Below are 18,549 nucleotides of genomic sequence, written 5' to 3'. Positions count from 1 at the left end.
GTGGTATTCCACCTGTCCATATTATTGCTTCAATGTGCATTGCGTCTCACTCTCTCATTAAGCAAAATGTGAGACGCAAATACACATTGGACCAAGAAATTGGACAGCTATCATGCACCAGTTAACGTCATCTTATTGTAGCTCTAACAATAATCGTAGATCTGATCAGTGATCAGTATCTAGCAAACATAGCATTTATATGTAAATGAATTCCGTGCCAATTGCCAAGTGAGCTCGGCAGTGGTACAAAAAACCGGGCAAGTGCGAGTCGGACTCGCGCACGAAGGGTTCCGTACCATAATGCAAAAAAAAAAAACGAAAAAAAAAGCAAAAAAAAAACGGTCACCCATCCAAGTACTGACCACTCCCGACGTTGCTTAACTTTGGTCAAAAATCACGTTTGTTGTATGGGAGCCCCATTTAAATCTTTATTTTATTCTGTTTTTAGTATTTGTTGTTATAGCGGCAACAGAAATACATCATCTGTGAAAATTTCAACTGTCTAGCTATCACGGTTCGTGAGATACAGCCTGGTGACAGACGGACGGACGGACGGACGGACGGACGGACGGACGGACGGACGGACGGACGGACGGACGGACAGCGAAGTCTTAGTAATAGGGTCCCGTTTTACCCTTTAGGTACGGAACCCTAAAAAGCGAAATTAAGCGCCACCACATGGTTTTATATTGTTTTGCAGTGTAGTACATTTAGAGCGTGTTAACTCAAACGTGCAGAATAAATACTGTTATGGCTTGTTTGTGGCGTTGGTACAAAATAATAGCGCTTGGGATGATGATTACCTACTAATTTATATTATGTGAAGCTTTTTCAATGGGTACTTAACTGACCAAAAAACTTCTATTGAGCTAATATACCGTAAGTTTAACAACTTACCAAAATTACAATTTCTTCTATGATGTTCGTGTCTTCAAATCCATCAGGCACCTTAAAGATTTTGATGCATGCATGATATAATTATGTAGGACGTCGCGCGATGCTGCAAGACGTGCTAGCTGGACCTGAAAGTTACTAGACCATTAGATCAATAAACGGTCCGGTATCTCGATAAAAGTCTTCAATATCTCTTTTTCACTTCATAAAATGAAAACACTTGTAACCGTCGGTTTCATATTTATTTTGTGGGAATAAGATCTTCATATTGGTTGCGGGTACGCATCAGTGTGATAACCGCGTTATAGAATCTGCGTAGATAGAAACGTTAAGCGTGGCTAGTTATGTTTTCAATGCACAGCGATTGCTGAACGGGGGATATCTGGTCTCTCATTGGCCTATTTCAGAAAAGGATTGCATGTGAATCTATAAGATCCAATGGAAAACGACTTTCAAAAGACTTTTATTAGACGTCACATTTCATGTAATTGAGAACAATCTTGATAAAAATAAATAAAATATTAGGCTAAACCTAATGTATATTTTGTACTTTATAGTTTTTATTGATAATTAATCGAACTGGATTCGGTGTGATTACTTCTAAGTATTAATTTGTGTGTATTCTATCTTTAAGATTAAGTGTTAACTATGGATGACATGGATAAATTGAGTTGTAGTAAGTTCAATCATAACCTATGTTGCACCGTTAAGAAAATGTAAAATCAACAAGTTATAAGTAAAATTTTGTGTGTTTCACAGAAGAAGTAATGGATATGAGTGATGTGGATCATTCCACAGACGACCATAAGGAAATGGATGAGAAACCTAAGAAGAAAAAGAGAAGGCGTCGTGAGATTGATATGGTATGTTGATTAATAATTAGTTTTGCTGGGCATTTTCCGCAAATCGACATCCATTGAGCCTATTTTGCGTGAAACAAGGTAGCGCTACTCTAACCACCCCAGCTCCTACACGAAACCTAGCAGTCTTCAGGTTAACTGCCTCCTTCAGTGTGCACCTGTGCACGGATTCCCTAGGTCTGGTATGTCATATAAGTGTGTAAAATCTTACTTACTGAATCCCTGGGCTTTAATTTAATCTAGAATCTAGAAATGATGCTATAGGGAAGCATGTTGGGGTTAGTTCAGTTTTTTTTTATGAATTGTCAGTTCTTACAGTGAATTTGTGGCTGAGTTCCCATAAAGGCCTTACAAACTAACCTTTTGACAGCCACAGACGGCCGTGGCCGTCATCGGAAAATATTGCCAAGGAAGCCAGCAACGGCTACAGCCGTCAGCTTTGCCAATGCAATAGGGACTTACGCGGGACTCTGTTAAGTTCAATTTCGCTTAAATAATCGCGATCGTCTGGCCTCTGGAGCGCGAATATTCCTTCGCCGTCTAGCATTCAAAAGGTTAAAAGGACAGTTGTTTTATTGCATACATGTGTGAATAGCATTATAAATACGAATTAATTGTTTATCTGTACTGTTTTAAACATAATATAAATTTTTAATACACAAAATAAATTAATAAATTAATGATACTTCTCTTATTTTAATGAATAATCTCAATCTGGAACTGTCTGCTTTAGATCAAGCTCTCGGACGATGATGAGACTGACGATGAAGGCCTGGCTAAGAAGGTGCATCGCAGACTGAGTCCCGGACCCAACTCTAGGGAGCCCCGTACTTGTGTACTTAAGGTAAATTAGATGCGTCACAACATACTCTGTAGGGTGGTCAAATTTTGCAACAATATAATATTCTAAATTAAGGACACTTGTTCTGTTGATTGAAAACATCTGGCAGGACCACGCTAAATCTGCACATTGTTAATCTGTTAATTTCACAAATTTAACTTTCCCAGGCTTCACAGAAGCGTCGACCCCTCTCTCGCCTCTTAGAGCAGCTACTTCGTAACCTGGAGAAGCGGGATCCTCACCAGTTCTTCGCATGGCCGGTGAACGACAACTTCGCTCCCGGCTACTCTGACATTATCCGACGGCCTATGGACTTCTCCACTATCAAGCAGAAGATAGATGATAATGAGTATAAGTCACTCAATTGTTTTATTGTAAGTACCTTATTTTATATTGCAAGCATTGCCAATGCCAACTATATAAACATAGAAAAAAAGTAGTTCTGATAGATAAGCCTGAGCATAATCAAAAAATAAATAACTAAAAAAACCGGCCAAGTGCAAGTCGGACTCGCAAACGAAGGGTTCCGTACCATTATCTATAAAAACGGTCACCCATCCAAGTACTGACCCCGCCCGACGTTGCTTAACTTCGGTCAAAAATCACGTTTGTTGTATGGGAGCGGGAGCCCCACTTAAATCTTTATTTTATTCTGTTTTTAGTATTTGTTGTTATAGCGGCAACAGAAATACATCATCTGTGAAAATTTCAAGTGTCTATCACGGCTCATGAGATACAGCCTGGTGACAGACAGACGGACGGACGGACGGACAGCGGAGTCTTAGTAATAGGGTCCCGTTTTACCCTTTGGGTACGGAACCCTAAAAATTAACTATCCCATACAAAATATCAACATCAGCCACCGAAAATGTATGGGAGAGTCAATTTTTCTTTTGCAATTTCTTGGTTGGTCCAATAGTAAATGTTGCTCAGTGTGACCTATATATTTACCCTGTAAATTATTGCAGGTGACTATAAAAACGTTATATATTGTTAGAGAAAACTCAAACCTATTTACCTGTATCGAAGATCAGCCGCGACGATATGAATTCCGATTTAAAAATAACCTGGTAGAAATAACAGGCTCTAAATTAAAATTATACAGCTCAAGCCCGTACGCCATGGCCATAAAAGTGTACAACAGAATAGATGACAGTATAAAAGCAGAAAAATGTAACAAAACCTTTTTGACTAGACTTAAAACTTATTTGATTGACAAATGCTACTACAATTTAGAAGATTTTTTTACTGACCAGTCTCTTTAGCAACACCACTAATTTTGTGCACTAATTTTAAATTCGAACATTATCTGTATACTTACAAACCTTACTAGGTTAAATTGAATCAATTTGTTGATATATTGCATTTAAATATTAATCCACTTTTACTGCATTAAATCTACATTCTCATTATTTTTATACTCATTAACTTGACATCACTGAATAATTAATTCGTTGCCTATTTGTATTGAATACACATACTGACAATTAACTGGTTCAATTTGACTTTCATATAAAAACTTGACTTACTTTCATATTATACACATAGATTTAAGATTAGATCCTAAGCATGTAATATTGCTATGCCCTCACAGGGTCCATGTGGAACTACCCAGACATTGTAATATCTATAGAAACACCATGGTTGCAATAAATAAATATGATGATATGATATGATGAAAACAACCTGTATGTAATCACATCATTTTTTGTTGGTTTTCTTCTTCTTGTTAGGGGCTATATAAGGCTCCACAGCCTATGTATCACTGTGACCATCCCTGATCTATTGTGATCGCCAATATTGTGATTTGTTGTTGGTTACATTACTTTTTTATTTACATTGAAGTTCAATATAAGGCTTTTATAATAATACCTTCCGCAGAGCGATTTCAAACTAATGTGCAACAACGCCATGAAATACAACAAAGCAGGCACTGTCTACCACAAAGCCGCCCGGAGGCTCCTCCACACCGGCCTCAAACAGCTCACTCCACAGAAGCTGAGGCCCATGGGAGACCTACTGACGTATATGTACGAGATACCCATCAGGGAGCTGGGATTTGATATCGGGAAGATGGATGTGGTGAGTGATTGGTTAAAAGATTTGCCATATGATTACTGGTACAGATTTTTTAATAAAATATGTGGTATAGTATGGCTAACATTTTCTGTCACTAAAAAGTTCCATCACAATTTTCATTCTGCGCCCACAATTTTTAAATTTACCCCTTTAGAGATAGTTAGCCAGACTGTAGACATAAAGTTTTCTAAAAACTATATTACTGAAATTAAAAAATAAAGAAAGAGTAGATGTATAACGTGATATTACTCCGTGATATATACTCGTATTTATCTACACATTTGCTGATTTTAGAAGTTCCAACATTGAAATAACATTTAAGTAATATTTAAATAGTGAAATGCTATATAAAAACAAAGAAGTAGATCATTTGAAAATGTTGGCTACCATTAAACATAAAAAAGATATTTCCTTTTTTTCGTAACAGTGGGTAGGCAAACAAAATGTTGACAACTGTCGGCTGTCAAACATTTAGCATTCGAAAATGACCCAACAACTTGTCAGTTTTCAATTGTTAGACCACGCAACGGCCAAAATATTAAAAATGTGAAGTAAAAGTAATAATCAAAAGGAATCAGTGTCAGTGGCATGGCGTCCGTTTTTAAAACACCGAATGCACCAGTGAGTTATATTCAATTTCAACCATTTGTTTATTTTACAAAAAAAAAATGACTTGACATGAAATCGGAGTATTGTGCATAAAATATTAAAATGTTTGGATTGTTTCCTGAAAAAAAAAAATATACATGACAATACTTGAAGAGATTTATTCTAAAACAAATTACTGTGCCTTTTTAGTATTTACCTACTCCAATATTAATTTATAAATAAATTATCAGAAGGAATATCCAAGAATAGTGATTGTGATTAGATTACCTATACAATTAAAATTAATGTATCCATTTTTTGTTAATTTTAACCCAATTTTAATCATAATCCCAAATGTTCAGGTTTGCGTATGTCGTTCATATTTTATTATTGTCAAATACATAAGATTTTTTTTAAGTACAATCAGCCTACTTATATTTTATAGCAAACATTTGTAAATGCTCTTATTAGGGTTCCGTACCTCAAAAGGAAAAAAACGGAACCCTTATAGGATCACTTGTGCGTCTGTCTGTCTGTCCGTCTGTCACGATCACAAAATATTTTCGAAAACTACTGGACCAATTAAGTTGAAATTTGGTACACATATGTAAATTAGTGACCCAAAGATGGACATGTAACGTAAACAAATGAATGTAACGTAAGAAAATAGCCAAAAAATGACCATTTATCTCCGAAACTACTGGGCCCTAAAATGTTGAATAAAATACACAAAATAGTTCTTTACTTATAGATGACAGGAAAACCTATTAGAAATGTGCAGTCAAGCGTGAGTCGGACTTAATGTACGGAACCCTTGAAACGCGAGTCCGACTCGCACTTGGCCGGTTTTTTTTTCAATTTGAAAAGACCTTTACGTGATAACTTTTTGCCACGCAGCCTCTTAGGACGTACGGGCGAAAGGTGAATGTCTTCACATTTAGTAGTGAATATTATTTACTAGCCCCATTCCATACGCTCAAAGATATAATATACAGGGCGTGTAATACACATACCGGGTGTCATTTTCAGCCATAGGTACCTGCTTTGTAAGGTGCATATGTAGGTAAAATACTTAACACTTTTTACTGCGGTACCAATCCCAAAATCGCAAAAAAAATTACGCTGTTTTTTTTTTTATTTCAGGATCGGTCCCATAGTAAAAATGGTATTAATTATCTACATATTCATTCTAATAATATAAATTTTAAATACTAATGTTACAAATAAGTAGTTTGACACATATTCCATTTTGAACATAGATCTGCTTTTTTTGCAAAATTAATTAACGGTTTATACGATTTAACGACTTTTAGGCCCACTTGCACCATTCCACTAACCCGGGGTTAGCCGGTTAAACCCGGAGTTACCATGGTTACCAGTAAAATTTGACACTGGGTTGACGGTTAAACCGCTTAACCCCGGGTTAGTGGGATGGTGCAAGTGGGCCTTAGACATATTATATATTTGAGCGAATGGAACACTATACAAGCCTAGAAGTGATAGTTATATAGTTTTGTTTGGCTTCATCGTGTGCAAGTGACGCGCCATTAAAATTGCATGGTGAAGTGTTAGGGAACGCTGGGTTCATTGTGGTTTTTATCAATCTAACGATTATTTGACACCATTTTTACTCAGTATTTCGGTAACGAATATTGTGATAACACTGATAACCTATAGAAAACAATTTAAAATATGTAAATTTATCATAACGTACCTACAAAAAGTTTTATGGGAAAACGTGAAAGGTGGGCCACTGAATTTAGAGCTGAATATTATCAGATTTGATAATTTTCTAGGATTGTCTGTGCCCAGTTCCCAAACCAACGTTCCAAAATTATATTAACACACCTCTAAGACGCTGGCAATAAGGTTGTGTAAATATATTTTTGAAACGTTGGCTTGTGAAGATGTTTGTGACTCGACCGGTCAAGAAAATGGTCATCAGATAGAAGAATTTTCTTGACCATATGACAATAGGGAGTATTACTGCAATGTTCTGCCGCCACAGTGCAGCACTAATTTGTTTGGTAAACCATATAGTAACTTAAACATGCTAGGCCTTAAACAGTTTTTTGACAAGTTTTTACTATGACATTGATGCATCAAGGCGGTTTGTTTACAGGTGGCCTACCGCGAAACGCGAAAATCGAAATTTCTTTACCTGCCACTCTATCGATCGAATAGGCAAGAGTAATAGAGAGGCAGAAACCGAACTTTCGATTTTCGTGTTTCGCGGTAGGCCCTGTGATTATGCTAGTGACGCCCTCTACGCAGAGTTTTGCGTAATATTCCCTATTAGATTTGAATTCACCAAACAATAGACTACTCAGATGTTTCTGCGACAGTCCTATAGTAACACACGCCGTTTCGTCTAAAACTAAAATAAAAAGACCACAACGGATCCTACGCGTACAGCATGCCCTAGCTTCCCCTCCAATCCCATACACTAACGTGTCTCATCAACAGAAGGTGCTGAAACGCTCGAGCCCCATCAAATCAGGGGGCTCGGAGGCCGAAGTGGTGTCCGACGGGGCCGAGAGGCCAGACGGAGACAGTGTTAAACTGCAGATGGAGGCCGCTAGGGAGCAGCACCGTAGGCGACTCGCTAAGAAAGGTAGGGCTAAATACTAGGAATGGTATAATATAAGCCTTAAATAATTACAAATTTTCAAAATCTGATCTATGGATATTATTCGATTGAGGAGTGTCAACGACCCAAAAATGTTTATTTTGCCAGAAGATTAAATTAATATTATTTTCAAAACACGTTTAACACTTCATTGCCACTAAGTGCTACGGGTTACGCTCGTACAGTGTACCCGACTGTCGGGTTCTTGGCCCTGAATGTGTTAAGCTATGACATTTTACTGTGACACTAAACACTACACATACTAAGACACTTTACTAGATAGACTATCACACATAATTGAAGGTCTTACCACATTTATTTGTCATTTATCGATACTCATATAAATTTTATCCACAGCATTCCCAAACATGGACGCCGAAGGCAAAACTACCCTCAATTTGGTGACAAACACAGTGGACCCGTCCACACCCGCCGACGAGAGACCCATCACACTGGGACAGTACATCGGCAAGCTTACGCAAGGCACTGGCGCACTGTATGGTAAATATCATCTTTATATGGTCTGACATGGACACCGAAGGCAAAACTACCCTCAATTTGGTGACGAACACAGTAGACCCGTCCACACCCGCCGACGAGAGACCCATCACACTGGGACAGTACATCGGCAAGCTTACGCAAGGCACTGGCGCACTGTATGGTAAATATCATCTTTATATGGTCTGACATGGACACCGAAGGCAAAACTACCCCCAATTTGGTGACAAACACAATAGACCCGTCCACACCCGCCGACGAGAGACCCATCACACTGGGTCAGTATATCAGCAAGCTGACGCAAGGCACTGGTGCGCTGTATGGTAAATATCATTTTTATATGGTCTGACATGGACACCGAAGGCAAAACTAACCTCAATTTGGTGACGAACACAGTGGACCCGTCCACACCCGCCGACGAGAGACCCATCACACTGGGACAGTACATCGGCAAGCTTACGCAAGGCACTGGCGCACTGTATGGTAAATATCATCTTTATATGGTCTGACATGGACACCGAAGGCAAAACTACCCCCAATTTGGTGACAAACACAATAGACCCGTCCACACCCGCCGACGAGAGACCCATCACACTGGCTCAGTATATCAGCAAGCTGACGCAAGGCACTGGTGCGCTGTATGGTAAATATCATTTTTATATGGTCTGACATGGACACCGAAGGCAAAACTACCCTCAATTTGGTGACGAACACAGTAGACCCGTCCACACCCGCCGACGAGAGACCCATCACACTGGGACAGTATATCAGCAAGCTGACGCAAGGCACTGGCGCGCTGTATGGTAAATATTATCTCACTGTAGGTGACTACACTCGACATTCAACATTCCACTGTGTGGTGTTTGCTATAGTAGATTGTTAACGAAGTGTCGAAGAGAATTGCAGCCGTGATATTTGACACTTGAAAGCAGATAGCATTCGATTATGAATGTCGTTGGAAATAGTATATTATTGCAGAAGCATATTTGTATTTTGCATTTCTCCTACACGTGAAGGGCTAGGAAATTACGACAATAGGTAATAGTAGTAACTAGTTATGACTTTATTTGTACACAACGTAGGTTATTTTTACATTCTGTATCTGTTTTTTCCAGCACCACGCGAGGATCGGCGTAATCTAGTAAAAGGAGTGAAGCCACTCAACTATGGACCCTTCAGCTCTTTCGCGCCCTCCTACGACGGCACCTTCGCTACTCTCACTAAAGAGGAGTCGCACTTGCTCTACCATACCCTACGTAAGAATTTTTGATACAGAAATTACTGTTACACATCTCCTATAACTCCCATTAGTCCCATTACATAATTATGATCCAGCAAAAACGTATATTCTTCACATAAAATTAGTTTTTCGAAGCCTTATTAAAAACTAGTTTTTATTGCGTTTTCGTGGTCAAAAATTGTTATTGAGGATGTTTTAAAAGATTTAAATCAGATTATCAAAATCTTAGAGAATACCTTTATTAGTGCACTTGGAAGATGATTATTAATTTGCGTTTTATTATCCTCATTCGGTGTTATAGATATTTTGATCCAGAACATATTCGTTCCGACATGAAATTATTGAAACTGTTTTAACTTTCAGCGTCAGAAACAGGGCAAGGGAATGAAGAGATGCTCCGCTTTGCCCCCGACTCCCCTTGGAACCTGTTCTACGATATGGAAGCGCTGTTTCCTGACAAAAAGAAGGAACAAGAACAGTCATCCCAAGAGGAGAAGGTATGTAGTATTCTTAATGTAACTATATTAAATTCTAGTATCAAAGACAGGGTGATGAAGAAATGCTCCATTTGCCCCTGACTCCCCTTGGAACCTGTTCTACGATATAGAAGTTCTGTTTCCTGACAAAAAGAAGGAACAAGAACAGCACCTCAAGATAAGAAGGTATAAGGAGGAGAAGATATAAAAACTTACCTGTTTTTCACACTACTCCTCGGGAGGCGCACACCGACATCTACCACAAGAAATTTCATACTCACATTAGTTTCAAATCGTGTGCCTGATATGTTTTTTATCGTTGAATGTAAAATTAATTTAATGTCAATGAGTTAAGTTCTTAAATAAATTAAATTTATATTTTAACTCTTGGCTATGTAATTTTGACAGTCGTCTTCCTCATTAACCCTTCAAAGAGTATTAAATCCCTACTCACAAACTATATTTTTTTTCTCTTTTTCTAGGATATATCATCCGTGAAAGTAGATGTCGAACAGCTAAAGACGCTCTCAGAGCTGGGCATAGATGTGGATTTCTTGAACGATGTCGAAGAGGACATAGCTGCCTCGCAACACGACTACGGCATCGCCACGGCCTTGAAACACACGTGCGAGGTGCTGCAGAAACTTGAGAAGGAGCAGAGAGATAGGTAAGATAATATTACTTGTTATTAGTATCTATATACATATGTATATCAAATCAGAGGTGGGTATAGATGTGGATTTCTTGAACGATGTCGAAGAGGATATAGCTGTCTCGCTACACGACTACGGCATCGCCACGGCCTTGAAACACACGTGCGAGGTGCTGCAGAAACTTGAGAAGGAGCAGAGAGATAGGTAAGATAATATTACTGTTTATTAGTATCTATACACATATGTATATCAAATCAGAGGTGGGTATAGATGTGGATTTCTTGAACGAAGTCGAAGAGGATATAGCTGTCTCGCTACACGACTACGGCATCGCCACGGCCTTGAAACACACGTGCGAGGTGCTGCAGAAACTTGAGAAGGAGCAGAGAGATAGGTAAGATAATATTACTTGTTATTAGTATCTATATACATATGTATATCAAATCAGAGGTGGGTATAGATGTGGATTTCTTGAACGATGTCGAAGAGGACATAGCTGCCGCGCAACACGACTACGGCATCGCCACGGCCTTGAAACACACGTGCGAGGTGCTGCAGAAACTTGAGAAGGAGCAGAGAGATAGGTAAGATAATATTACTGTTTATTTGTCATCTATCTATACTCGTATATATATCAAATCAGAGCTGGGCATAGATGTAGACTTCTTAGAGGACATAGCTGCCTCGCAACATGACTACGGCATCGCCACGGTCTTGAAGCACACGTGCGAGGTGCTGCAGAAACTTGAGAAGGAGCAGAGAGATAGGTAAGATAATATTACTGTTTATTTGTCATCTATCTATACTCGTATATATATCAAATCAGAGCTGGGCATAGATGTAGACTTCTTAGAGGACATAGCTGCCTCGCAACATGACTACGGCATCGCCACGGCCTTGAAGCACACGTGCGAGGTGCTGCAGAAACTTGAGAAGGAGCAGAGAGATAGGTGAGATAATATTACTGTTAATTAGTATCTATATACATATGTATGTCAAATCAGAGTTGGGCATAGATGTGCACATCTTAAGCCCTCGGCATGTACGAGGAAAATATTAGAAAAAAATAATCAAGGCACACGAGAGGTTAAACGACTTGTAGGAGCGTTTAGCTGCCTCGCAACATGATTACGGCAATTTCTTGGCAAGCTAAGGATAATTTTACAGGAGATTTTTGATTCTTAAGTATATAAATATATGAGATTTTTCTAAAAAAAAAAATCATGTTTAAATTTCGCACATTTGGAAACTTTCTGACGGTGCTGAATAGCTGACGTCCGACGACAGTGTGTTGTTATGCCCATAAAACTGCCTAGTAACCATTTTAGGTTGCAACTGTGACACGCGGTGCGGTTTAAAAGAACCTACTCTTAGTTACTAAGTTAGTTACCGTCGATGTCAAAGATATGTTTACACTTTCAGTTTATTTATTGCATCCATGGTTGTTACATTTGGTGTTACATAGTAAAAGGAAGTTTCACGTGGGCCCTGGTAGAGCACAGCAATAGTCTTAAATCTAAAATAATTATGCTAGGTACTAGACAGTGTAGACTTTTGCACCTTACTCCTTTGTAACAAGGCGAAAAATGTAAATAAATCTTTGACGCCGACTGTACTTAAGCAGAGAAATGGAGTTGATAGTAAAATCACTAGTTCTCGTGATGAAACATTTAATACAAGTGATTGACATTAGAGAGCAGTACAAAAACATAACAATTTCAAGTTAGCGTCATATATATGTAACGTAATACGTTTACTACGTGCCAGTGGAGTACACATACGCAACCTCCAATAAATAATTGTAATTGCGGAATAAGTGAAAATAGTATTTTATACAATCGTGATATAATTATCAATGCAAGTCTGCGCTCTGTCTACGAGAGTTGATGGAAGATCCCGGTCCCGTTCGCGCGGAAGACGCGACCAGCGTAGCCCCACCCGCTCGTCTACTAGCCGATCCATGTCAAACTACAGACGATTTCCAGTATGTTGGTATCATCATAAGTATGGAAGCCAAGCGAAGCAATGCATTAAACCATGTGACTACGCAGCGGGAAACGGGCAGGGCAGTCGATAATGGCGACGAACGATTGCCGTATTGCACCTGGTCGCCTCTTCATCACCGACCGCAGATCGAAGGTACAGTTCCTCGTGGACACTGGAAGCGACTTATGTGTTTTTCCACGATCTGCCCTTCGCGACCGTCGACCGAAGACTGATTACCAGCTGTGCGCGGCTAATGGCACACCAATAGAGACTTATGGTTACTTATGCTCAGATTACTAGTATCGATATGTGAGCGTTATGCTGCAACTCATGGACTAAAATATAATGTAAAAAAATCAGAATTAATTGTTTTTAAATATGATAAGGGCCCAGATAACGTTCCACCCGTTAGGCTAAACGGGACAGAATTAAAAATTGTTAATAGTTTTAAGTATCTGGGACACGTTTTGACAGACAGACTAAAAGACGATGACGATCTCGAAAGACAGCGGCGGGCCATAGCGATGAGAAGCAACATGTTGGCGCGTCGGTTTGCTCACTGTTCTGACCAAGCCAAAATTACTCTGTTCAAGGCATACTGTCAGGCGTTCTACACTAGTCAGCTGTGGTACCATTTCACGAAACGATCGTTCAACAGACTCCGAGTACAGTACAACAACGCGTTTCGTGCAATGTTACATCTACCGTGGCGGTGTAGTGCGTCTGGTATGTTCGCTGAGAACAGAGTAGATGACTTTTACGCTATAATGCGTAAAAGGCACTGGTCGTTTGTCGGGAGAGTGAGCGAATCGACGAACAGCATTGTAAATGTAGTATACACAACTTGCTACGTACTGTGTGAGCGAGATTTCCGCTGCACCTATTTAATTTAATTAGTACCTACTTTTTAAGTTATAGCTTTAATTTATAAATAATATTTAGCATGTAATTATTATTGTAATGTAATGGGTTCATACCTAAATAAATAACATTTTTATTTTATTTATTTATTTATTTATAATGGAGAGCTTTTCAGTCGAGTACCGTGCTAAGTAAGGTACGAGATTGAAAAGCTTGATTATATCACTATTGTATACAATACTTTTTCTACGCGTCAACAAAAATAATACTTTTCTCAAAAATGGACGGCAAAGTCGACTTTGACGTCTAAAAAATAGGTCGCGAAGCGCGTTGTTTATGGTCAGTCAAAAATTAAAAAGTTAAAAACATTGCAGTCTCGATTTTGGGACTGCAATGTTGCATACAAATTCCATTATTTGTCGAGTTCCAAACTTTTTAAAAGTTGAAATGGCCATATCAAATGAAGGCACAGGCCCATTAAACAGCCAAACAGATGATTAGTACCGCGACTATTTAGCTGTCTCAAATAGGTTGGCGTATTTTCGGCACTTCTATTTTTTTATTAAAAAAATAAAAAGGCGGCAAAGCTAATTTTTTCAATTGTTTCTACTTTTTTCTGTGAAAATATATACGTAAGAACGTTGCTTCTGTAAAATATTTCTAAAATATGTATATTTCTCGCACCATTTTTGAGAAAAGCACTATATATGACTCGGCTGGAAGGCTACTTGCTGGCTTCGGATTCAATTAAACGGACTCCCAAGGTCGTCCGTTTAATACGAATCCTCAGCCTGCAAGTAGCTACTTCCGAGCCTCGACAATAATGTACTATTAAACTAGTAGAATCATATAGGTAAACAAATCGAAAGTATACAGCTAAGATCCGCGATACCTTCTTACTCGTACGCGACCCGGCCGCCGCGCCCCGCGCCCCACGGCGGGTTGGTCAACGACACCTCGTAACTCATGAGGCTCTGGTACTTCCTCCTTGCTAAATTCAATTTTTAAACAGTTTCCACCATAGCCTACGGAGACTAACAAGTAACGCTAAGCGGTTTTCGTAGTCTATGGATGTTCCTATATTAAGGGTGTCACATGCGCGTGTCTGACTTATGAAGCAATTCTTCCTACAATACAACCTAAAAAAGAAAATTGAACTATGGATTTGTTTCGTCCTCTTGACCGCGGCGAGCTGTGATTGGTCAATTTCATTACAGTTGACTAAACTGTATCGAAATGAATATTATAGTTGAGTCGGGAGCCCATACATTAAAAGTACCCAAATGCAGTTTGGTATACGAAATCTTAATTCAAGAATTACAGTCGACGAGTAGAAAAATGCACTTTATTTTTTTATTTTCCTTGCAGACTGTCGTGCACCCCGCCGTGGCACCTGGCGCTGCTGGCGCGCTCGGGCTTGGGCGCGGGCGAGCGCGAGCTGGCGCGCGGCGCCGCGGCCGCGCTGCGCGCCATGGCGGCGCGCGTGCCGCCCCAGGGGCTAGCGCCGCTGCCAAGGATAAGGAAGGCTATGGGGGTCACATTAGACCACTTAGGTATATACTTACCAACTTTCCTTAGAAAAACCAGGCGGCTCACTCCGCGATTTCGTCGCTTTGCTACAGGTAGCTAAAAGTACATCCGTTCCACACCAATTTTGGTAGCTAGCCATAAGCCGCGCGTGGCGCTGTCGCCACCCAGCGGCCATATCTGTCCTGATCGTAACAGACGCGTTTTGTTAGAGAGTGAATCTTCTGTACCTAATACTATTATTTATTCTGTGATAAAACTACAACGAACGCAGGATAGTAGTTCGAGTACCCACTGGGTCCTCCTGCATCACTGGAAGGCTATGGGTGTCACATTGGACTATCTGAGTGAAAGAGACAACTACCTGTCCCTGTCTTGTGTAGAGAGGGTAACGAACGCGAACTAGCGCAGCGGGCCGCCAGCTGGTAGCGCGGGATAGCAACCCGAGTGCCGCCCGCCGCCCTGGCGCCGCTGCATCGAATAGGAAAGGCTATGGACGTTACTCTAGACCATTTAGGTAAGTGCCTGAAACATGCGTCCGTATCACCACACAATACAAGCAGAAAGAATTGGTCCAATGTGTATTTGCGTCACAATTTTTTCTTAATGAGAGAGTGAGACGCGATGACACTGGACTAAGAAATTGGACAAATGGTATACCATCCTACGCGGCATGTAATGCAAAATGCTTCAAAAAAACTGAAAATCAAAAAGTTATTATAAATGTTTTCTTGTTCGCAGATACCCCAATGGCTGTAGACGACTTCGAAATGGAACATGACCACGTCTCAGACCCGGACTCGCGCTCCTCTCACGACAAATAATCTCGTTCAAACAAACAAATGGCGACTGAACCCATTTTGTTGAAGCGTATACTCTGGTACACCCACTTTGCTAGTAAAAAAGACGCTAGCTCTGATGATATCTCTACCAGTACCATGAGTCACTCAGTCACGTATCAACACTGACATATACGCCAACGTCTAGGTAATTTACTTTCTGTACATCTCGCTCGCACTAATATGTATATCAGTACGAGCGAGATGCATAGAAAATAAGTTACGTTCACACTAGCATTTAAGTCAGTGCCAAACTGGTGGTAGAACGTATACGCCTTGATTATAATTTTGAAGACTTATTAATAAGTAAATAAACTACAGAAGAAAAAACTTGTTTAATTTATTTTACAGTAAATACATAGATTCTGGTGATCCATTAAGACACCCTGCACATTACATAACTACGTCGAAAATTTATAGGGCCATATGTACCCTAAAACGTACGATACACATGCGAATAGGTAATTCGCAACTCGTGTCGATTTAAAACACTCCCTTCGGTCCTTTTTAAAATTCGCCACTCGTTGCGATTTTCGCACTTGTATCGTATATAAGAATATAAGTATTACATACTTTTCATCACACTCGCTCAGTAAATGTGGAATTGCACGCAGGTTTAGCGGGAGTTATAGAAAAAGCGTTTTCCCTAGGGAGTTATGAAGTTTCTAGTGCCATAATTAAATTTTTTTTGTCTTTATACTTAATTTTTGTGTGATGAAAAACATTGTGTCTAACTCGGGGCGTAATAATATTGCAAACTCGAGTCTATAAATCGCTCCGGCAAGCCGTCGCGATTTAACTTACTCTCGTTTGCAATATTTAACTTACGCCCTATATTGCACAATGTACTATTGAAGTATTTCGCAATTGGGTTAAATTTTTACCTTGAAGTTTAGGTACACGTGGCCGATTAAAAATAGAAAATACTTTTCATATCGGCAAAATAACATGGAACTATGCATGGTATATATCATACGCATATGGAAGTGCCGACATAACTATGTTTTTATTACGCGTCTTTAAATGTGAATATTTAACATATTCGCCGTTTATCTTTATGATATGTTTTAGGGTTAAAATATCAACAACCATTGACCATTGCGTCCTTGTGCTATCCAGCTAGCTTTAATTTAGGTACTCGGGATTTCATAAGGGGCTGTCCATAAATTACGTCATCGATTTTTGACGATTTTTGACCCCCCCCCCCCCCCCCCCTCTATAATCATCCAAAAATCATGCTTCAAATGACCCCATTTCCTCCTACTTCATGCTACCGTCATCCGATGTCCAGACCCCCCCCCCCCCTAATTTGAAATGACGTAATTTATGAATAGCCCCTAATACATTATTTATAATATTATAAAACAAAATATTTTTATATTAAAAATAATAATTATGAACAATATAATCCAATATGTAAATTATGTACCTATGTTTTTACATAGCATTGCATTTGTTTTACCAATAAATAATCTGAATCTGAATTTAATAGCTAGAGACGGCGAAAGTGACCAAATATATCGGTGCACCATCCCACTAGCCCGGGGTTAACCGGTTAAACATGGTTACCAGGACAATTTGAAACTGGGTTAACGGTTTAACCCCGGGTTAGTGGGATGGTGCAAGTGGGGCTAGGTCAATGAAAATCGCTTTTTTGGAAGAATTAATTCCGAGCAAGATTCCTTCCACCTCCTGGGATTGCGCAAACTCGCATTACACGCATTTAGGACCAAATGAAAGTATTAAACGGTTTCCAGTTTGCTGGGAATTAATTCTTCAAAACGCTATTTTTGGATCTAGTCCGACTCGTAAGCCTGAAAAAACCGAAGAAAGCATGAAACTTATTGCCATACACATGTAAAAATGAGGTGACTTCTATAGTTATTGGCCACTAGGAAGTACTTGGTTTCTTCGGCCACCTGAGCAGGACAGGGCCAGATACCCTGGAAAAGCTCCTTATTACTGGCCGCTTGGCAAGGAGGTGTAGGGGTGGACGTATGGCCACGCGTTGGGCGGACAGAATAACGTCAGAGACAAACGCCACATTGCAGGCTAGCATGCACGGGGTCCAAGACAGGGGCTTGGAGAGCACTGGTGAAAAGTGTCCACATTCGTCACGTCCCTCAGCCATGACCATCAGGACACGACAAGGAAGAAGACATAGTAATTGGCCGCTCTTAATAAGGTTTCAATTGGCCTGTTTCTTTCTGATTTGTTAGGAAATGTCAAATATAGTAGTGGCCAATAACAATAGGAGTCACCCTATAAGGGCAAGGAACTTGTCAAGTGTATGCTTTCCCCATTTTTGTGTAAGTTCATTTTGCAGTCTGCTTCCTACGGTCAGGGACTCACAGGGTAATACAAATCGTTTTACAGTGTTAGTTAGAATAATTACGTATATTTTTTTCTAATTATGATTTTCGGAACCCTACACTCGGCATGACCCGATATGCTCTTGACCAGTATTAAAAATTACACGTGTTATTATGTTACATAGTTAAAAAAACCGGCAGCGACTTCCTTTAGTATTTAAACACCTCACACCACCACCATTTGTCATTCTTGAGGTGTAATCAAC

At 39.6% G+C, this 18,549-nt stretch overlaps 1 protein-coding gene across 1 annotated transcript; it reads left to right on the top strand.

The window, feature by feature from the left end:
* The first annotated feature begins 1,413 nt into the window (after nucleotides 1–1,413).
* On the top strand, nucleotides 1,414–16,153 carry LOC134790227 (bromodomain-containing protein 7-like). The gene is made up of 13 exons (XM_063761061.1): nucleotides 1,414–1,570; nucleotides 1,654–1,757; nucleotides 2,488–2,598; nucleotides 2,763–2,969; nucleotides 4,477–4,677; nucleotides 6,160–6,183; nucleotides 7,729–7,876; nucleotides 8,249–8,392; nucleotides 9,505–9,645; nucleotides 9,993–10,126; nucleotides 10,588–10,772; nucleotides 14,974–15,158; nucleotides 15,874–16,153. The coding sequence occupies exons 1-13, from the start codon at nucleotides 1,543–1,545 to the stop codon at nucleotides 15,954–15,956; spliced, it is 1,695 nt and encodes a 564-aa protein (XP_063617131.1). The 5' UTR covers nucleotides 1,414–1,542; the 3' UTR covers nucleotides 15,957–16,153.
* Nucleotides 16,154–18,549: the final 2,396 nt, after the last annotated feature.

The sequence above is a fragment of the Cydia splendana genome, chromosome 4 (assembly GCF_910591565.1).
Source record: "Cydia splendana chromosome 4, ilCydSple1.2, whole genome shotgun sequence".
Taxonomy (NCBI): domain Eukaryota; kingdom Metazoa; phylum Arthropoda; class Insecta; order Lepidoptera; family Tortricidae; genus Cydia; species Cydia splendana.
The sequence above is the reverse complement of the archived record's forward strand: the minus strand, read 5'-3'. Positions and strand labels throughout refer to the sequence as shown.